The following is a 22,725-nucleotide window of genomic DNA, read 5'->3' on the forward strand; positions in this document are numbered from 1 at the left end:
TTTATCATGCAGGAGATAAAAGAACATTAGTAGGTTTAGGCAGAGAAGGGATTGTGGAAAGGTACTGCTGTTTGGGCATGCACGCATCTTCAGTTTAGCACTGCCACATAAAAGTGTTAACATTTCCTGCACCTGGATTGCTCACTATTATGTGTGCTACACAAGGTCTTTGCTCAGTAACCAGAGCTTTAAGGTTCGCTGATATAGCCTGGGTCTTTCACCTTGGTGCTCAAAAGAGCTCTCCAGAGCCAAAGCAGATTTTGCCACTCACACGGCAAAAAGCAGAGCTGAGATTCCATTACTCACTTTCAGCTGTCACGGGCTCTAGCATGAGCAACCTTCGGCAATTACTTTGTGATTTGCTCTCCTTTCCTAGTCACCTTTTTTTCTAACTTGACTGTACAGATAAAAATCTCCTGGAGGCACAGGCTGGCTCCTGCTATATGAAATGCGTTGCAGAATCTCAGCTGAGACCTGCAGATTTGCTTAACAAACAATCCTAAATAAATATGCCTGCTGGATAAACAAAACACTACTTTTCCATCTACATAGCAGGAAATAGGCCCAAAAAAGAATAACACAGACCCCCTCTGCTAATAAATGCATAGATTACAACAAGGATCTGTGTCTACGTGTCGATGGGAGAACCTGTTTCCTTTTACTTCCCAGTTCTGAGGCTCTTCAATCTCGGCTCTCCTCCATAGCTCGGGAACAGGAAAGAAAGAAATTAAAGATGAAGGGATAGGAACAGTACATGAGTGATTCCCCGGTATTCCTCATGTAATTAATTAATCTTTGAGCAATCAGACTCATTTAAGTGGTCCAATTTCTCAAAGAGCTGAAGGTGAGCTTTACAAGAAGCTTTTCATTTTGCTAATTTCTAAATGGGGAAGTTTAGGGGGGAAGACTTTGAAAACTTTGGAGGAGATTTTGCATTTGTGTCTAAAATTGCCGAGCAGCGAACAGAAAGTTTCTGAAGAGGTGCAAAGGGGGATAGGTGCTTCTGCACTCCCAGGGCTGGCATTTGGAGGGCTGTGACTGACCCAGGGAGCATGAGCCATGGATGAGGGAGGCCAAATGTGAGACAGAGGCATGATTAAGAGCTTCGGGACCACAGTGGGCAAGGCATTCTCAATCCTTCCCTCTGTGCCAGCAATTAAGGTAGATTCACAGACCCAGGAGAAGCAAAAGAGGCTGAGTTTGAGCTGAGTGTGTGCGCGCCCACAGTAATTACATTATCCACACATATTAGTCTCTTAATTTTAATTACATAAATGTATTTTTCCTCTTTAATGAGCATAGTTTATCCATTTAAACTGATCGTTTTAATTTTACAGGCAGTGATCATAGGATCTAATATGCAGAGGGAAAATTTCCTGTTGGCATATTTTACATCACACAGATTGAAGAAAATATACTTTTTAATCCCCAATCAATATGTGAAGAGCATGCAATTAACAGATACCAAGGTAGTTAACATAAATCTGCAAGTTAAAGACCCAATTCATTTTGATTTATAACACATAGAGTAATAATTTCATCATCATCTCTCCCAGAAAGCATCTGAAGCTTTGTAGCATGAAGATGTCAAAATTGTACTTAAGATTGTTCGGAGTACTGAATTGTAGTGGTTATTGCCTTTTGGTTCCTTGAAGTGTGGCATAGCACATGAAACAGTCCCCATTATAATACCCTGCTCTTCTCCGTAGAGGTCACTGGATAGCTTAAATCAGTCTTGGGTGAAATATTAAAAGGAGATTGTCAATTGTAATATGAACAATTCCCTCTTTTTTTCTGCTGTACCTGTCCTTTTACAATATGAACATTTTGTAGTAGAAAGTAGCTCCTTTAAGGGGAAAAAGATCCCTGGCATCATTTGTGCAATTCATGTCTATCGATAGCCAAATAAATTAACTGACTGGTACACATACATGGAATAATAATCTAACATATTTTTGCAACCCAAGTCTGCTTCCTTGTATGCATTTTTTCTGCGCGGGATCAGGTTGGTTGCCACTGAAGTTTTGTGGCTGTGAAAATTTATTACCCACAGAGTCAATCTGCATTCTGGCTGCCAAGTCTGAATAAATAGAGTCATTGTGCTTGTCTGGAATATGTAACCAAAGTTCATCGAGTCAGCTTGACTTTCACATCCCATGGGATTCATAAAAGCCAACACCCTGGTATGTGCTCTTGATTCCTGCCAAAATTTTGTAAAATTGTATAAACAGAAGTTGAAGAAGCAATCAGAACACACTCCCAGGGACATGGCTCCGCACTCCAGTCCCTACTGTATCTCAAAAGGAAAGACACAACTTTAGTACTTCTTTTTTTTTTAGACAACCTCCATGCACAGTGCACAGGGAGGCAGCGAGCAGTCCTCTCGGGTTTATTAATTTTGCTCATGTGCCCTACATAAAAGGAAGAAGGAAGGCAGCGTTTGGCTGCAAGTGGCTGCCCTCCTTCAGAAGGGACAGGGACATGCTGGCCCTGCAGGATCTGAGTGGTGTGAACAAAACCGGCCCCTCCGCTGGCAAGCCAAGACAAACAGAAAGCCGTATCCCTTCAGAGGAGACCTCAGGGGAAGAGCAGCCTCGAGAAAGTTCACCAAGAACAGCTTCTGCACAGTGAAATAATAGTCTCTGCAACCTGGTCTGGCTCGCCACCCAGAGCCCCACAGGGCGATGGCAGTCCACCCAGGTCGGCACCCTCCCAGGGGTCCCAGGGCTGCCCCCCACCCACACCAGCCTGGGGACAGCCAGGGTGAGCTGCTGAACCTGGGGGACCCCTCCGTGCTCCAGCATCACCCTGGTCATGGCTGAGCCAGAAATCTTGGTGCTAATTCAAGTTACACCCGCAGCTCCAGAGCGGACATACGTGCCTACGTTTCCTCCCCATCACGTGTGCGCTGAGGGATGCCAGGGCTCAGCGCTGGAGATGCATCTTTCTGGCAGGACTGTCTGCAGCATAGGCATTTAGGACCAGCCAAATCTGTCCTGTCCTTGGAACAGGACAAAAGTCCATGTACGTGGTCAATGGCAATCGGTGTGGCTGTGTCCCTGTGTAAATAGCATTAGGAATTTTTTTTTTTTTTTTTTAAGTCATAAAATCATGTTTCATTTCTTTAATAGTAACCAGAAACAAGTGAGAAAGAATGTATGTAAAGACAATCTTTTTAATACTTTTCCCTCTCATTTCTGGATATGGACTGACAATCAACAAAAAGGTAACAATTATCCTGAAATTGACAGTCATGCATCCACCTTCTTCCAGAAGGAATAATTTTTTGTAGAGTCTTTATAAACACTACTTCTGCATATGAAATGTAGCATTCCAGCTAATTTGAAGCCATCTGTAGTGAATTTTGAAACAAATTGAAAAGGGGCAAAGCAGCTACAAGCTTTCTTTCCATAAGACCTCCTCTGTTAGGATGGCACTTTCTGAAGTCGAAGATCAGCTGAGCAGAGGCGCAGAGTCAGATACATCTAGAAAGAAGAGTTATATTGGGCAAATTATAACGCACCACTGCGTAGCCCTGTTCATCATTAGAACTATTTTTAGGCAGTGCTAATTGCGTTCACCTATGCCATGTCCGAATATTTTAACCACATTAAGTCATTTTAGTGTTGTGCTCCCTTTTATTCACCTCTTCATTGGTGCAATACTTGATGCTTGATCAGAATGGAAAATGAGTGAAAAAGGAGATGAGAACATTCAGCCTTGGGAAAAAAAAAAAATAAAAAGCACAGAGCCTGCATCGTTGCTGCAAATGAATTTCTCTCTCAAAAAAGGCCCTGATAAACTTGGAAGAAAAAAAAAAAAATCTTTTTGATGAGAAGTTTCTCTCTCCACTGAGCACAGGAAACTTGTTTCATGAAGTCTGGCCATGTGTAAGTCTGACCACAACCAAAGTCGCACAAAGCGGAGATAAGCAAAAGTGGAAAAATTAAGTTTTGGGTTGAGGAATGGCTGGAACCTCAGGTGGTTTTGTACTTAATCCAAATGCTCTTCTCAGCCCTCTGTCACTATAAAATGAGTGCATTTTTAGACTGGAGGAATAGCCACTGTAACAGCCTTACTTAACTTGAGTAAGTCCATTATTTCCTGTGTATTAGAGAAGCAATCCTTTTGGTATCCAACTTCACTAAAATCCAGAGTAAGATTTAAGACAGCTGAGCCAGGGGTTTTTTTGTGGTTTGCCAGCTCTGATTTTAAAATCTCTGTGACATCTGAATTTGCACTTCCACAAGGCATAACAAGAAGACCAAGATTGCCTCACTGAAAGTGTCAGATGAAGCAAAGTAAGAGCTCAGTCTTGTCCTGCCAAACTTGGCTGACATTACTGCCTATCTTTTACAAAATCAGATTCAATGTCTGGCATGCACTGGCAAGCAGGATCAAGCTCTGAATTTGAATGCTGCCACCATGAATGACAGAGAAAAATGTAGGAGATCAGTTTGGCTCTTGGACATGCACAAAATTGGGGGGAATTCAAACACAGCACTCTGATCTCCATGCTCCTCATTAGCAAACCTCTACAAATAGACTGGAAAATAAACTTAAAATACAAGGGCGTCTTCCTTGTCTCTTCATGTGAATGCCATGACTAAGCTAAGTTTTAGCTCTGGTAAATCTCCAAAGCCTGCCTTTTTCCACTGATATCACCTTTTCCCAAGTCTAACAGTTTCTCTCTACTGTAACTTCCTTAACCCCATCTTCCTGAAATCTTTGGTTAGGTTTTTTTTCCCCTTGTGAACTGGTGTTACTATACAAACGTCTGTTTTGACTGGCATGGGAACATATCCCAGTGCAGTCAATTCAGCAGTTTCAGCTAATTTGAAGCATAAAGAAGGGTTAGGCCCCACATCTCCAGGCTGCTTTCCCTTCTTCCTGTCTCTTGTGAGCCCTTCAGCCCACACGCCTTCTCCTTCTGCTGCAGAGAGCCCTTGCTGAAGCCAGCCACCCTGCCTGAGCCTTCACCCCGCTCAAGCATGGCCACAAAGTGTCTGTTTGCCTTCAGGCAAATTCATCCCAGCCTGCCTGTAAGAGAACAGTTAAATAATCATCAGTCACAAATAATTTAGAGCACAAATTAGTGTCATTTGTAATATTGCAGCTATTAAAAGCTGTAAGAGGAGAACATACCCCACTTGTATCTCTCTCACACATGCATGCACGCGCTCATGCATACACACAAACACAGACTCCCAGCCTCTCTAGGAGCTGCCTGTTGCTTTCTGCAAAGCAGAAGGCCAAGCTCACTTCACTCCCTTTGGCCATTCAGCTCAGGCTGGGATGGTGTCAGCACGAGGAGCTGTGTGAAGGAGATGTGGTGCACAGAGGTGGATGACAGCAGAAGCAGAGAAGCTGAGAGCATGTCAGAAAACAGAAAGGAACATGAAAAGGGAAAGGGATTAAGGGAATAAAAAAGAAATTAATGAAGAAAATAAATTGGAGAAAAAAAGGATTTTATAAAGGGAGCAGTAGCTATATTAGAACACGATGAGAAATAAGCAAAAAGGGCCAGCAGCCAATCCATCAAAACTAGAATTTAAGAAAAAGGGACTGGGAAACCGTTGCTACAATTTCTCCTGCACCTAGGATGAAATCTCTCTCCTCTGAAGTCAGCAGGAGTTTAGACACTGGTTTCAATCAACTTAGGATGTTATCCCCCATCTTCTTTTTTATTTCCTAGCACAATCCAAGCAGATAGTCAAGTAGTAGCAAATGCATCATAGTCAGTTGACAAAGCACCTCCCTGGGCAGAATTACCACCATTTGGGGAATTCAGGCTTGTGTTTCCCCTGTTTTCACATATATGGGCTTTTAGAAAAATTCTGCTTTAATTTCTGAGCTTTCAGACTTCCCAGTAAATCTTGTAAAGCCTGTGGCACAACACTACATTTTTTTTTACCTGCAATACCCTAATTGTAAGCAGCACTTCAACCGAGTTACCTTTTCCTGGATAAGGAGACTATTTCTGTGGAGACAGAGGTTTCCCAAGGTGACCACTGCTTCACTTGCAATGACTGAGACCTTCCTCCAGTGTCAGTGAAAGTTAACCATTTTATTAACATAAAGTACCTAGGACTTTCCTTCTGCTCATCTTCACTGAAAAAGATTAAATTTATCTCATCTGGGTTGAAACCCTGTGTGGTTTTTAGGGCCAGGCTGCAGGAGAAGTCTGAACAGATGCAGGACAGAAGACTCAACATTTACAGATATATAAAAAGCTCTGTATGGTTAATACCCATGCTGATTATACAGTAATTTGGAGATCCAAATCACTTAACAAGTATTAACTACTAAATACAATGCCCCGGAGAGGTATTTAGGTAGAGCTAAGCAAGAATTAGTATCTCTGTAGAATTGACAGGGAGAATGAGACTGAGATGTGGCTTGTTTGAAGCCACATGGCAAGTCAGCCGCAAAGCCAGGATTAGCGCTTGGGTCTTTCACTCCCAGGTGCCATGTTCAAGTCTCTAGACTGTGCTGCCCCTGAAGATTAATAAGGATTAATGGGCAAATCAGAGGAGAAAGAACAATGTACACCAGCAATATGATAATAAAACTCCAGGGTGAAAAATTAATACTGAGATGTTAAAAGGTCTGAAGAAATCAGGAGATCCAGAAAGAGTTTTATAATTTCTTAAAAGATGTAATGCTGATGATAATCAACATCAAAAGGGGAAGGAAGGAAGACCCTTTTAAGTCTTACAGCCTGTAAATCTTAAATAAATATCAACTGGACAGTGAAAATCGCATTCACGGATTTATATTGCAAATTTACAGAGAAACACTCAAGTTGCAGTTTACAAGTGATTTTAAACCCCTCAGAAATCCACACAGGAAAGCAATCCTCAAACAAAGCCCGTAGGAACAGCAAGGAGCACAGAATAATGCAGTGAGAGAAGGCACTTTAGGAATCAGTTAACAATAAATTGCTTGACCTGAGCTCCTCAGGCAAATTCAAAACACTCACGGGCATTTAAACAGGGCAAGTCTGTAGGTGCGAGCGGGTTTCATTACCTCTGTTTTGAGCCCTGATGAGAGCATCATTGCAACACTGTGCAGCTCTGCAGTCTTCAAGGAGAACACCAAAAACTGAAGAGGGTTTCAAGACGAGGCAGAAGGATGCCTAATACGTTCAGTAAATATGCCTTGGAGTGAAATATACCCATGCAATGAACTGAGATTGTCTGAAGCAGGGCTGGTGGCTGGCTTGGTCACAGTCTACAAACATCGATGCTGGGAGAGGAGCTTTGAGGCTGGAAGGCAGCTCTGTCTCACAGGCAAAGGTATAACTTTCAGCGCAAGAAGGTGCCTATGAACAAAGCTGGACTAAACTCACATCTTATCACAGAAGGTGAAAGACTGTGCGTGTGGTTGAACTGAGGTGGGTTCACCGTAACAGGATTATCTAGAAGTTTTTTTCTGGGTCCACAACAGCTCCCAGATCTGAAGCTCGAGAGAGTCCTGTGGCCCAAGTTACAGCATGCGATCATGTTGTGCCCTTCACAGAATTTTCTTTCTGGCTCCACTAGTTTAGGTATAAACTGCATTTAAAAAACCAAAACCTTAGGAAATTAAAACAGAATCAATATAGAAGACATATGAAGAGTGAAATGTGAAAGAAGACAGACATAAAAGTATTTGTTCTGGTCTTGTTCCCAAATGGCAGTATATAGTAATGACATCTTTCCTTAACCCTCGCTTGGAATAAGTGCACCTACAGCTCACTAACTGCAGTCCAACACAGGGTGACATCCAGCAGCGTAGGTGGTTGCTAATATGGGAGATGCTGACTTAGAGCATAAATGGTTCACTGCACAGTTCCAGGGCAACACCTACCACTCGAGGAAGACAAACAAGATGCTCTGGAAGCAACGCAATTTACTCATGCACAGGGAGTACATATTGTTACACTGTCACCAAAGAAATGGTTCAAATTCTCACCTTGTGTACACCTGCGCCATCTCAGTGAAGTCTCTGGTATGACTGGTGTAACTCCATACAATTGCTGTAACTGAGCTCTCTCATGATAACAGCAATTAGTCCACAGGACAGGAAAAATGGAAAGCAAAATGTCTGATTCTGCCAATGGTCAATTTATTGGATTTTATTTGCCAAAGCGTGGCATGGGTGAGGTATAGGAAAATGCATCCACGGTCAGCCTGCATTGCCTCCAAGACACTCTTCCAAGCCCAGCAGAACATTCTTCAGTAGTTCTCATTTGTTCCTTATCCAAAAGTGCCTGCAAACCCAGAAGCTTATGAAGCAATTCTGTTCCAAACAGGAAAAAAAAAAAAAAAAGAGAGATTTCTGGGGACAACTCTTAACACCCCTGTATATCCAGCTCAATAGCTGTATTCAACCTGTTCTGCTCACTGCTCGATCCCAATTACAATGAACTAGCTCACTGCTCAGTCCCAATTACAATGAAAGTATTTAATTTCCTCTTTGATTTCCCTTCAACAACAGATTGCAACTTGTGACACTTCAAGTAATTTTGGTAGCTCATTTAACACACACTGAAACCTGAATATCTGCTGATTATGTTCCCAAGCTCTGACTCATTGCAATAAAGGATGGAGTAAGGAGATGCAATCTCTGGAGACTGAGAACCTGAACATCATTACTGCTGGCTGAAAACTTGTTTTGTCCCAGTAGTCTTGGGGTACAGCTAGAATCTTTCATGAATGATTAATGAACTATAGGTAGATCAATGAAACTCTGCCCTAAATGTATCTGTAACCAACTCAGGTGGGGGTCGAAGAAGTCTAACCAGCTGGTATCCTATAATTTACAACTCTTGATGTAGTGAAACGGAGTAATTCATCTCATTTACTGTGGCTGGTTTCTCTAGCCCAAGTACCTGAATCACCTAAGTGATTTTTTTTTTCCCTTCCTTGCTTCCTACTCAGCGTTAAAGTTATTATGTGGCGAGTTGGCTTCCAATATCCGTGTTCGTATTGAGGAGAGCCTTCCTCCATCAGTAACCCCACTGATTCAAAGAACTGAAAATTCAGGATTATACCCATTACTGTTACAAACATTCAATCACTTATCAAGAGAATATTAAGCTTCCCATAAAGCACTTTTTAGTGGTAAGTCTAAGAGATCTTTAAATTCTGTCAGCAATATCAAACTTCAAAATTATTCTTATCCCTAATTTCTATAACCAGCATAGTCACTTACTTCCAGGAATAATGAAGACTATAGAACATATTTTCGTCTTTCTTGGTGGATGATAAGTTGGCCTCAGTAAAGTTGTTAATGGTGTAAAATAAAATGCAAATTAAATAGCGCAATCAAAACCAAGCTATTAAAAAAATAGTCATGCAGGCAGTATACGATACTAAGTACAACCCTTTTGCTTACATTGTTATATAGATAATGCCAGCATATTAGAAACATAATAAATCACAGAAAGCTGTTTCTATAGCTGGGAGTTTCTCAAACCATGGGTCATGACCCTCCATGGGGATTCAGGAATGAGTTTGAATGGGGTCACAAAAAACTGTTAGCAAGAAGCGAGGGCAGATATTTCCCCCTAGGTTGAGCAGCCCAGTCCTCTAGCAGGGGAACAAGAGAGCAGACTGTAATTAGTGGCTGCAAGTATTTATACTTGCTAGGGAACTCCTAACTACCTTTAATTACAACAGCTCGCTTTCTCCAGGAGAGAGGAGCAATATAGGCTAGAATTAAAATTGCCAGATAGTTGCTAACTGCCTTTCATTGCAGGCAATAGATTTGTTTCTCCAGGGAGGGAGAATAAACTTGCAACTGGATCTTATTCCCCCATCACTTAGAAATGGGGCCATTACCAACTCAGGGGGTCACACAAATATGCAATCAAACATGGTTGTATTTTCAAAAGGTGTAAGAAAGAAATCAATAGTCTCATTTACAGAACATGCGACCACCAAGCAAAGAGCGAGGTGCCCCATGCAATCTGCATTGCATCCTGGTGAAGAAGGACGTTTATTAAAGGACTTAAAATGAGAGGCTAATTGAAAAAGTAGAATGATCTCACTGAAAAGCACTTGTACATTTCTCTCTGCTGCGCTGCCTGTCATCTGAACCCACTTTCTTACCCAGAGGCGTTCACCTTTTCAAAGCTGCCAAGACGGCAGTACCAAGATGGAAGCTGAAGATTGACACTTGAGGCTGCAGTCCAACACCACATGGCCTGGCTTGGTTAACACACCAAACAGGTCAAGACAAGAGTCCTCTCCTCTTCCCTCCTGAGGGCAGCTTTCATCAAGACTGGAAGAGAAAGTATCCGGCTCTTCTCCCTTTCTCAAAATTGGGGATTTCAGGGAAATAAAAGGGTGATATGCACCCCACATCACCACGTTAGGGGCTTTCAGTGACATCAAAGTCCATGTTTGTTTTCTTGAGGTCTCTGTAAGGTCCATGAGGCCTGTGGCTACAGAGTACCCTGTCTCCTTCAGTGCTTTTTGGCTACTGCAGCCACCATGTACCTTGCTCCAGGAGTGAGAATAGTGTCAGGTGAAAGCAGCCTTGCTGGTGGACATGCCCGTATCTCCGCAGCAAAGGTCTCCACTGCATGCTGCCCCCCACGGTCCCGTTCCCATTCTCACACTGCAGCCTGCAATGTGACACACTTTCCCTGGGGAAGCAGCTCAGAAAAGGGATCCAGATTACATATAACCTGGGGAAAAAGAAAGAAATAGAAAAAAAAAAAAAAAGCGCACAGAAGGAGAAGTGTTGTTTTTCAGCTGGATCAGTTTTCCAACCTGTTGCATTGCACAATCACATGCGCACCTGTGGTGGCCTGAGCCAAGAGTGGGAAACACTAGAAGTGTCTTAAACATCACTGCCACGTAGTGACTGCTTGTGAGGGAAAGACTAGCCCTGGCTGCTGGTGGGAGAGAAGGCAGAGAGGTGACCTGAATGGTGTCTACGCAATTTGGCCATGGGGAAGGGTTATGACAGTGAGAGGAGACTCCTGAGTTTTGCAGGCAAAGACATAACACAGCACAGACCTCAGCATCGAAGCTGGGCAGCTTGAAACTCAAAATGGACATAGCATCCTGCTGGTGAGGGTGATTAGGCATGGAAGGAGATGAACTTGCATTGGCCCAGGGTATTAAAGAAGAGATTAAGCCATAAGGCATTCCTAAACCTAAGGTTTGAGTCTTTCCTGTGTTGTGTGCAAGAAGTGGGATGAAATTGTCATAACGAGCCCCTTGCAGAGAAGAGAGTAAAAATGGTGCCAGCCCGTTGGACTGGAAAGTGGCTGCTCCTCTTAAAGCCTGCCTTGTACCCAGTGGCCTGCATGGCGTGGATGGCATTGTATACAAGGAGCGTGCAAATAGGATGACCTACTGGAGACAGCAAAAAATACCAGGCTCCCCATACTATTTTCCCAACACTAAAACCAGCATGTTTGTGCCATGGGCACACTCGACCTTCCCAGCCCTTCCCACGGGTTATCTGCCCACTGCAGAAAGTCGACACTAAGGAAAAACCCTCCTGTGAGCCATGCCACCTTGCCTCCTGACAATTTGGTGTGTGATATACGGCAAACTACTTCTCCTCAGGGATCCCAGGAGGCACAAGTTATTCCAGAAAGTTCCCCAAGCAGAAACCCTGCTTCCAAAATCAAGTAGAAACTCTTCCCAAAGCATTTCTGCACTCCTGTCAGATCTTCAGGGATCCACTCAGGGGATCTTTTCACACCTTTCTGCGAAATGCTCCATAACTGCAACCTCAAGTCAGGTTTTATCAAGTTTTTCTTTGCAGCCTGTCAGCAGCAGTTTGACTAGCCAGAAAGGTTACCTCCCATGTTTTCTGGTGCTGAGCGGGATGCCGCCAAGCTGTGCGGCTTGGTCAGGAATAAGGATGCAGCCCCCAGCAGCCTGAGAAGCCAGAAAGAACAGTTTCAAAACCTATTTACTGGTGACTGCAAAGAAAACCAACTTTTAATTCCCTGCACATTGGCTCACCCTAATGCTTAGATTTGTGTCCCTTCTGTACCAGGTGAGGCACAGCCTGGACAGGTACAGCTGGGAAGGGGACGCTCTGGGTAGCTCCAAGTAGAATGAAGGCTTTAAAGCAGATTTTCAAAACATTATGGATTTCATCTTTGCTTAGCAGCTGGTGACTGTGCCAAAGCCATGAATCACACCACTTGAAGTGATTGAAAGAGGGGAAAGAATAATAATAATAAAGTGGCAAACTAGCTCAGGGAGAGGCTTGGGAGTCCTATTAAACTTGAGAGGCTACAGTTTCTATTCCCAAACCTGCTGGTTAACACAAGAACAAGCACGATGCTTCCCCACCCCATCCAAAGAGTTGTACTAGGCAAAAACTGAGGAGCAAATCAGCAACAGGTCAATCCTGCACTGTGTAGTCAAAAGTTGCCAGCAGATTAACATGGCAGCGCTCATGAAAAGTCTGCAGCAGCTCTGGCAAGCTTTGCAAAATTTATAATTATAGCTACGGGCTTCATCGCAAAAGGAACCAAATATGTGATGTTTGTTTCTGTGGAAGAATGGGAGGAGACTAATGGTAAAGGAGAGGGAGTGGGAGTGCGGAAGCGGGGAGAGGGGAAGGCAGAGAACCGAGCCCTGCCGAGTTTTCAGGGACCCACAGAAAAAATCGTCTAAATAGAGTAGTTCAGACCTCAAATATCGTGCGGTGCTTTGACAATCTTCTAGTTTATGGCGTACTTAACAAAGTGTTCTTACATTTACTAGGCTGGAATGTCCATTTGACTATAGACTCTCTGCTACTTTGCTCGTACTTTAACATTTTGGACACGTGACAAAAATGTGTGTAACGCATTTTTTAAAGTGTTGATTGTGCTCGTAATTTTCAAGTCAGAATATAAAATAAACATCTCTGCCCTTTCTTCCAGCAGGCAGCACAGAGATCTGCTCTCCGCATTCTATCTGACAGGTACATTTTGTCATTTTTATGAACTATAAATTGCTTTATGAAACGTTGAGCCCTATTTATTGTGGCATATAACTCATAATCGGATTTTGTCCCCAAAGTATCTGTGAACTGGGATGTTAAACATTTTGCATGCTTGGATTTGTCATGCATGTGTAGAGTTTATTACTGCAAAAATCACAGTCTTGTTGTATTTCATACAGAGTATGCAGAATCCCTTGTTGTGATACCAAACGAGAGATAAGAAACTTACTGGAGAAAGCATGAATGATGCAGTAAATTCTGAGCTTTAGAGTTTGCTGAGATATATCTGAGCTCATTTTTCAGCCATAAGTACTTCATTTATTCTGAGATGTTCTCTTTTGACTTTTTCCAAATCCTTTCCCTGGGAATTACTCTTCTGTTGATGAGTTCTCTGTACATCTTAGGCACAAAAACAATGCCCTTTTTTACCCCTTAAGTTTCGAGGGATTGGTATTTTGGAGGAATTTAATTCATTTTTTCACTTCTTCTGGAACTGCAGCAGTGCTCTAGGCAGATAAGCAGGGGACCAAATCCTTAGACAGTGTTCAGTTTTTACTCAGCTCTTTTTCGAGCAAAAATCCATTAACTTCAATGGGAAACTTGCCCAAGTGAGGAATTCAGGATTTGGGCCATAGTAAATGTTATAGTTGGGCCGTAGGTCTGCACAGGTATTTACCTTAAATGACTTTTATGAAAGAGGATTGATTGAAATATAAGGCAGCTTTCTAAGACAGTCCTGATTTCTTTTCCAGTTTTGGGAACGGGGGGAGGGAAGGGGGAGGAGAGACTGTACATTTTAGTGCCTGTGAAAAAGAACTAGCAGATTTACATTTATCCACAAATGAGGTACTGTGTCATGCAGGCTGACACAGAGTAAATTTCCCCATGCCTTGTTGGCAGCCCCCTCTGCTCTGTCTGGCCCCCTGCCCCCCGCCTCCCTGGGAATAAGCAGTAATTGACTCTGGAAGCCAGCTCAGGCCAGGATTTCTCCAGAGCAGAGCCTGTCACTTAGGCTGAATTATATGTTGTGCATGGATGAATAACATTTCTCTCTGCTTGGAGGCTAAGACAGCCAAAATTATCGACCTTCTCCCCCCAAGTTTACAAACACCATTTTGTTTAGAATTTTTTCCCCCCCTTAAGGAAAAAAATTCCCGAGTGAAATGTATGGGATGCGGGTGAAATCGCTGGCACAGTTGTAGGGCATACAAGTATTTGCTGTAACTAGGACGAATGCAAAAAGAAAGTGGAGTCAGAGCCAGCATTATACTCCTCTCCCTGGAGGTGTGCAAGCTCACCCCTGAGGCAAAGCAGCTTTTGCACTTGGTGGGGACAATAGCCCCAAACTCTGCAGTGCGCTCTCTGTATCCCCTAGGAAGAAAAGTGTCGGTGATGGATAGATAGTTCCTACCTCATCAGTGGGTGGTGAGGGAGCTGGGCTCAGGCTACCCTCATCCTCAGGGCAGAAGGGCCCGTCACACCTCAGATTTCGTATTTATTATCAGATAGTCCCCTTTCTGCCCCTAAAAGCATGCCCAGAGACTACAGTTTTCCCACCTGCTCTGCAAACATTCGGCTGCCAGGGCACCCTCCTCCTCTCCTTCTGGAAGGGGTGCTGGGAAGCCAAGGGTGCACCCTCAGCGGGGGAGCCTCCTGTCTGCCGGTAACCTCACCGCAGCGAGTGAACGGGAGGGCAGGGGGCCAAAAACCCACACTGTGACAGCAGTTACTGTCTAGTCTTGACTAAAGCAAGGATGCCTATGGTATTGCTGCTCATTACTTCTGTGTCAGTAGCAACTAAGAGCTCCTGGTCACACACCAGCACTTCCCAGCACCAAGGGAGATGGCAGCTTAAATAAAGCTCTCGGTAACTTTACCCCTTATTTTTTAAAAAAAATATTCTCCAGCAGTCCTTGTTGCAGTTTTTGCTTTCAGGTTCTGTTAAAAAGGTAGCAGTTAGCTAAACTGAAAGAGGAAAAAAAAAAAAAAAAACCAAAAAAAAAACCACCAAAAAAAGAGAGTTTTTAAATCTGTAGCCATTGATTTCTTTAGTGTATTGCACTCAGTCTTGTTTTCAGAATGACACAGTAACCCCCAGCAGATTTATGTGCAAACACAAAGATTAGTGACCCAGAAGCTTGACTGAAACAGCTTTTCTGCTTCCAGAAGACAGGTTGCTCTGCACATGTACTGACTATTTTGTCAGGAAAGATGCACTGGCCCCATTAGCTTTTCATTCTCTCATGAAAAACCCTCGGTGTTTATACAGCACAGCTTGGCTTTAATTTTATTGTGCTCTTCAGTGAAGTGGTCTCACTACACAGATTGTTCAGTTTCTGGGATAGAGAAGAGGAAGAACTTCACTCATATACCTTAACGGTATAGCACTAGCATATCTTCGGTTGTCTGACTCTCACATCCACTGCCTGACTAGCTTTCAAATGAAGAAAAATGCGTGTAACTAAAATATTCAGTGTGTTCTGTTGTTATTTAACAGTAAGCAGTGTGGTTAAGCCAGGTCTTAAACCTGCTTAATCCCACTGAGCTAAATAGATTTTATTATTGACTCCCATGGTCCCAGAACTCTGACCTTAAGGCTGAAGTTAAAAGCTAATTTTTTGCAGTCTGTTCCACTAACCCAGAATCATTTGCTTGCTGGATACATTTGCAAGGGAGAATGTCCAGCTGTAAATTACAGCTGTTTGTAATCATACCCAAACACAACACTCATTATTATTCTTTTGTTCTTTTTAGGCTGAAAAGCCCACCATGAGGGAGACTGCATAGTACTTAATCCACACATTAAATTTACTTGCAGCTCGTATTCATGTGCAAGATAAGATTTTCCGTGAAGTAAAGATTTACAGCGGTCCTAGGGCACTTTTATTCCCCTAGCTGCTTTTATTTCTCTGTGCTGTGGTGTAGGCCAAGTGGGTCTGCTGAAGAGTTTTGAACGCTTAGAGGAAAGTGTTGTACCAGCACTGAATTTCTCGCCGTAACAGGGGAAAGATAGCCCATTCACCGCGGCGCTTGGGTGGTACTTAGGAGACATGCTTAATTCACAATTGCGGTCTGTTATCCTTTCTGTGTACTTCCGCTGGAGGACGCAGGCAGACCCTGCTAGCTCTGCCCGTACAAAGCTGGTGTGTAAGGCAGAGGGAGAGCTGAACCCGCTCAGCCCAGCAGCCATATGGCCGTGCTGGCAAGCCTGCCCGTCCCAGCTGATAAGTCCTGTAAAGAGTCCAACTCACTAGCTTACGCTCAGCACCTGATTAATATATACATGTCATCCAGACCTGAACTGTTAAGTACAGGCTATGGTAAACCTTTTTGATTTACCATCTCGGGCTGTTGATAGACAAGGCATCTCAACACTAACATCCGTTTGGCATTGTAGACAAGCCCCGTTCATGATGGTTGGTGAGTTACACAGCCTGTCTGAGCTTCAGTCCGCCCTCCTGTCGGGCAGAAGGAATAGTACTTTGCATTTCCATGTGACCATACCTTGTCTGTCAGTGTCGGATCATGGTTAGGATACTGAAAAGCAGGCTGTGCCAGACATGAGCTGGTTTACCCTGATGGGTCTGGCCAGTTGCACTGAAGATCCTGAAGGGCAGACAAATATTCCCTGTTGCCCTCTGGAGCAGCGAAGGGTTTGGGGAGCTGACAAGCAGGTCATGCGAAGAAGCAGAGCCCCACATCTGCAAGGAGAGAGACATCTGCTGCACCGCCTCTCATGGGTGCATGCACATATTTAGCTCTCAGCTGCAAGGAAAATCTAATGGAAAAGGTTGACCTGGAACGATCCAGTCCATTCCCCTGATCAAGTAAGCAGCCACAGGATCAATGATTAGTCCAGTGCGATCTGTAGCATGGTTCTTCTTCTTCAGACAAAGCCACATTGAGATACACTATTTGGGTTAGGAGGCCTGGGGAGCAACTGCCTGTAAAGTATTAAGGCAACAATAAGAGGCAATTTAGACTTTTAATAGATCACTTAAAGCAGGAAAGGCAGCTGTCCAATCAGCCTTAAAACTTTCAGTGGACCGAGCCAAAGATTTCTTGTTCTCAAGTATCTGCTTGAGCTGTGATTAAGCAAAGCAGTTAAACTTGTGATACCCTAAAGTAAGTAAATAGTCCAGTGGCAGCTAGCAAAAATACTCATGTGCTTCCTGTCACTCACATACTTATGTTTGTGTTGGACTGAGTTTTTCAATAACATTGCCTTTCACACCGTGAGAGTCCTCCACATGAGAAGATACGTGGTCAGCTTATCAGCAAAGTGACTCAGCTAGCTGGCTGGATGGAAGGGCTTCATGTGACAGGTCTATGTAATCAGTGACAGCCAAGGGGAAGCCTTGGCTCAGGACAGGTGATCTGGGTCCCAGAAGAGAATGACGGAACTGAGATCATGGGCTCCACAGGAGGCAAAGGTTGGCTGGAGAAGAGTGTGCACACACAGCGTTCACTGCCACAGAAACAAACAGACTGCTCTCACAGCATTAGCACATTGCTTAAACTTTCTGGATTATCTTTGAGAGGAAAAAGAGAATACCTCCAGCCAGGGATATGGATTTATCATTTATGCCTTACATGAAAGTTGTCTGTTTGGAAACACTGGTGTCCCTCAGTTGCAGCCCTCCCACATAGTACGGGGTAGCAAAGGGCAACTCCTGCTAGAAATGTCTAGAGTTTCTCAGCCCTCCTAGTTACAGACTTGAAGGAGGAAGAGTAATGATATGTACTGTATATCATAAAATTATAGAATCACAAAATTGTTTGGGTTGGAAAGGACTTAAAGACCATCTGGTTCCAACCCCCCTGCCATGGACAGGGACACTTTCCACCAGACCAGGTTGCTCAAAGCCCTGTCCAGCCTGGCCTTGAACACTGCCAGGGAGGGGGCAGCCACAGCTTCTCTGGGCAACCTGTGCCAGTGTCTCACCATCCTCACAATGAAGAATTTCTTCCTAATACCTAACCTAAACCTACCTCTTTTCAGTTTGAAACCATTACCCCTCGTTCTATCACCACACTCCCTGATCAAGAGTCCCTCCCCACCTCCCCTGCAGGCCCCCTTTAAGCACTGGCAGGCCGCTGTAAAGTCTCCCTGGAGCCTTCTCTTCTCCAGGCTGAACAACCTCAACTCTCTCAGCCTGTCCTCACAGGGGAGGTGCTCCAGACCCCTGATCATCTTTATGGCCCTCCTCTGGACCTGCTGGAGCAGGTCCATGTCTTTCTTGTGCTGAGCTACCCAGAACTGGACGCAGCACTGCAGGTGGGGTCTCATGAGAGCAGAGTAGAAGGGGAGAATCACCTCCCCCAGGCTGCTGCCACGCTGCTTTTGATGCAGCCCAGGATGCCATTGGCTTACTATTTCCAGTATTGGAAACTGTTGTGAATTAGTGGAATGGTGCTTTAAAAGAAGAGCCTGTGTAGAAGGCTTGGGGTGTAAAGTAATAGATATATCTATAAAACTGGAACTCCATTTCCCTTTATTTCACTTGTGAGCAAGATCTGTAGCGCTCGTCTGTCACTGTTGGATGTTTTCCCATACCTTGACTGTTGCTCCTGTTTGTTTAGAATTGTTGCACCATAGCTCTGGAGATGTGATTTGGATGTATTGCAGCTCTGCATGAGAAGGTAGAGCAGAGCTGTCCCAGGGAATTGTAACAATTTTGAGCCCTAGCTAGTGATACTAAATACTGAAATTCCTTTGATGTTTAGAGAAAGAAAAAGAAAAGTTAAGATGTATTTTTTCTTCATGGAAGTAATAGTGTTTTGCTAGCATGACAGCCAAACATTTCTCACCTCCCCATGGGCAACCCCATGCCATTCTCAATGGCTCCCCAAAGATATCTTGGGGGAGATGATTGGTTCTAGTTCCCAGAAACATTTGCATTTTGAAAAATATCTATCCACTGACAGAACAGTCTGACTAGTAATTCTCACATATTTTCTTTGGCTTGCTAGGTCTTTTAGGAATCAGTGTGTGGATAATTACAGAATTAACGTGGAAGGGAAAAGACACAAGGTGCAGGTCTGTGGTCTTTCGTGTATTAGTAAGGAGAAAACAGGTCCTATTGCTGGCTGGCAGCATGAAGAATATGCAAAGTGCTATTGGGAAGAAGAGTGTATATGTGTGCAGCATATGAAGTGCCTCAGCATATGATTAACCTCACTGGGTATGTAGTAAATAGTAGATAACTGTGATCAAAAAAGTATTCATGTGATTTATCAAACTGAGCAACTGTGCATTTTGCAGTGAAGCAGGAGGTCAATCCTGAAATCTAGGGCAAGTAGAGCAATAGGAAATTGCAGGGACTAAGAAGTTAATCATACCGTTGGACTGCTTCCATCTGGTTTTGAAAGACAGAGTCAGTACAGTGCTAGCAAGGACGCTTCACAGCAACAGATCAGGAATTAATTTTTTTCAGCAAATCTTCAGCTATCATTTGCGGTAACACAGGCTTATAAAAATGTAATTTAATTTCTTGGGAATAAATCACATAGGACGAGAAGTGTGAGAGTGGTTTTTTAATGTGTGTATCTGAGGGGAAAGAAAAGAAAGAAAGAGAAGGAGAAACAGCAAAAATCCAAGAGGAAACAAACATTAATGATATGAAACCTGGAAGGCATAAATGGTCGTCTGGTTAAATTGTGCAGGCAATTGGCTTTGAAAAATCAGTTTGCAGTTGGGAAACTTCTACATTTTTATGACCCTTGGAGGCATAATCTTGTCTAACCTGTCTGTCCATCTTCATCAGCGTGGGTCAAAGGAGCACTGACTCAAAGTATTGTTGAATTGATGCTCTGAACGCCACTCCCATATATCATGAGTACATAGCTATGGGCAGTTTGTTAATGAATTCTCTTTTCCTTATTATTGATAGTACTTACGATATTTCAATAAGACTTGAACATTATTCTCCCTTTGGGCAATGACGGTCCCCCAAGGCAATGAACATGTAAAACAAAGGGGATTTTAACCTTGATAGTAACCCCAGTAGCTAAAACTTGCTTTATTGAAAGAGGTAAGAGGACAGTTAGTTGATAACATTATGCCTTTCTTACTTCAGCAGTGGGATAAGAGAATAGAGACCTGTACTATGAATGATGCATTGTGCTATTTTTAGTGCTATGCTGCAAAAGTGAAATCTTATAAATACATTTGTATCTATTTCCTGGCAGTCTAACAAAAGAGAGCTCAGGTTTACGCAGCACCAATAGCAGGAAACCAGCGACCATGCTGTTCCCACAAATCACCACACTTTCATTACCACCTTATTTTAAGAAAAGCTGAAAATTCATAGCAAGCAGCGGCACCTCAGCCTGGGCCAGTTACATGATGTTAGCTTGGGACTTTTGACCCCTGTGTGTTTGTAAATCATGTCCTAGCTGTAGCTCAGGGAGTCTCCAGAGCGGGTGCAGCAATGCAAAGGAGAAATTTCAGTTCCCTTTCAGTGAAGCAGTAGCCCATACAGCAGATGGAAGGAGATCCCCCCTTCAAGCTTTAATCACTCAGTAATCAGCCAGGCACAATAGGGTTTTCTGGCATCAGCTCCATGGATGACATGCTCACTCCAATTGTTTTTTCCTGCCTTCTTGCAAAGGTGGTTTAGAAATCCCAGATGAACTTTGTTTGCCTTTGTCACTGGCAAGGCTATCTGCCTACAACCCTCTGTATTTTTTCATTTTAGTTTCAAGAGCATTTTCTCCTTGCTCTTGGTTTTGTTCTGACCTTGGCAACAACAGAGACAAAAAAGGAAAGGGGAGCCTTGGTTTGCTCGGGGGAGTGCAGGCATGTTCTGCAGGAAGCCAGTCCCACAAAAGAGCTGTGCTTGTGCCCAAGGTGGGCAAGGAACTCCTCAGTACAGTGTCTTAATGAGGCCTCAGTGAGGACAGCACATGGTCTGTACCTTGGATGGCTCTTTGAGGGGTGAAGAGGACACTACACAGAAGAAGAACCACGGCCAGTTTTCTTTGCAGGCAAAAAAAAAAGGTGAGTATGTACAAAGAAAGAGGTGTCCTGTGATTTCCCCCTGGGGATGAGCGTGTGGCTGAATCACGCCTGCAAGGAGATTACGTTGTCGTGTTCTGAGATACTTTGCTCCACCATGCAGTCCCATCCAGGTGTCTCCTCCTTTTTCTCATGGCTGCCTAAATTTTTATGTAGGTTGCAAGAAAGCTTTTATCCTTTCCTTTCCTCTGGGAGAAGAGTTGGATTTATTCTGCCATTGAGGAAGGGTTCACGCTGTTCTAGGTTTTTTGCATCTCAGTGAAAGAAAATGTAAGTGTGATCATTGAACAGTCTGGGTTTCCTCCCAGAGAAAAACTGGAACATTTGTGAAATCTGACAGAGCTCTTAGGTTGGAGGAGTAGTTTCCCACTTAGCTATTTCACATATGCTGGTACAGCAGCAGCCTAGTAGGGTCCTAAACTTGTGATCCACCAAATCTCATACAGATGCTTTACCTTGAAAAATATCATAGCTGAAAGGTTTCAGGCATGTTTGGGAGTACCTCTAGAGAAGTCCTTGGCTAAGAAAGACTCACACCCAGAACTTTCTACAGAAAGGATTAGATTCACAAAACTATTTTTGTCTCCTACCAAACTCTTATTCCTTTGGCAATGCTTTCATCTTCCTCCCTTATCAGAAAGAATCAGTGCATGCTGGGTGATATATACAGGCCATCTCACGGCTACCCGTGATTTTGGGCCAAAAATACCCCATCTAAGTCTCCTGAGGACCACAATCTGTACTTGCAACCAAATTCCTATTGAAAAGTCTGTGAAGGGGATACTTTTCCACAACTCCAATGCAGACCCCCATCGGTCTTACTCCCAGAATCCTGGAGATCCTAGGTGTTACAAAAGTCTCATCCCATCCAAGGAATTGTTTCTTTCCTTCCTCCTATTAAAACAAACAAACAAACAAATAAAACACCTACAACAACTAAAACCTCCTTTCCTTCTGTGAGTGCACTGAATACTGAAGCGAGGCAACATTCAAAGAATTTCTATGCCCTGCACAGCTTCCGAAGTAGGGACTTGACCCCACATTCCTGATATACCCAGAAGCCAAATTAAAATTGTTGGGAAGTTTTGGTGAGAAAGGAATGTTATACCTAGCTGTAGGGCTTGAGCTGGTTGAAGAGGAATACTTTTTCCATGCATGTGAAAAGTCTTTCATGCAGACATCAGGAGAAGGAGGTATGTTATACACATTTCAGCCAATGTGTAAACCTAAAAATGCATGCAAACCTTCTGGTTTATCCAAGTGGTTTGTGGAAGCAGGGAGCATTTTTTCATGGTAAATGTGAAAAGTAAATAGAAAAAATGACAAGTTTCTGGTTTAGTTTGATTGAGAGATTTTTTTCTGCACGAATTGAAAGCTTAAATCATATAATTGTTTTTAACATTTTGAATTCCACAGTAATTCTCTTTGTGGTTCATCAATGGCTCTGATCGGTGCACACTAGCAATGATTCTTACTGGACACTGACTGTAGACTTTGAACTCTCTTTTAAACTTCAGTGACCAGTGACTGGTACAAAATGAAATAGTTTCACTGATTTCAGTAGCATTATCCCAGTTTTCACCCTTTGAGGATTTGACCTCAGCACTTTGGACATATTTCCAGCTTTTAAAAATCACATCACTACCTATTTGCATTTCCAAAGGCTTCACAAGTACATTATTTTAAAGGAACACACTCGGTGTGCAGTTCAGACTCCAGGATTTGCTTATGGTTCCACTTCAGCTCAGCCTGAC

The 22,725-nt window shown here is 43.3% G+C and overlaps 1 protein-coding gene across 1 annotated transcript in view; it reads left to right on the forward strand.

Annotated features, from left to right (window-relative positions):
• AFF3 (ALF transcription elongation factor 3) overlaps nt 1-22,725 on the forward strand; it is a 325,490-nt gene that overhangs the window by 232,953 nt on the left and 69,812 nt on the right. The window contains exon 9 of the mRNA XM_086481828.1: nt 12,890-12,930. Coding sequence (XP_086337954.1) covers nt 12,890-12,930 — 41 coding nt within the window. The remainder of the gene's footprint in view (nt 1-12,889; nt 12,931-22,725) is intronic.

The sequence above is a fragment of the Leptosomus discolor genome, chromosome 1 (assembly GCF_034619465.1).
Source record: "Leptosomus discolor isolate bLepDis1 chromosome 1, bLepDis1.hap2, whole genome shotgun sequence".
Taxonomy (NCBI): domain Eukaryota; kingdom Metazoa; phylum Chordata; class Aves; order Leptosomiformes; family Leptosomidae; genus Leptosomus; species Leptosomus discolor.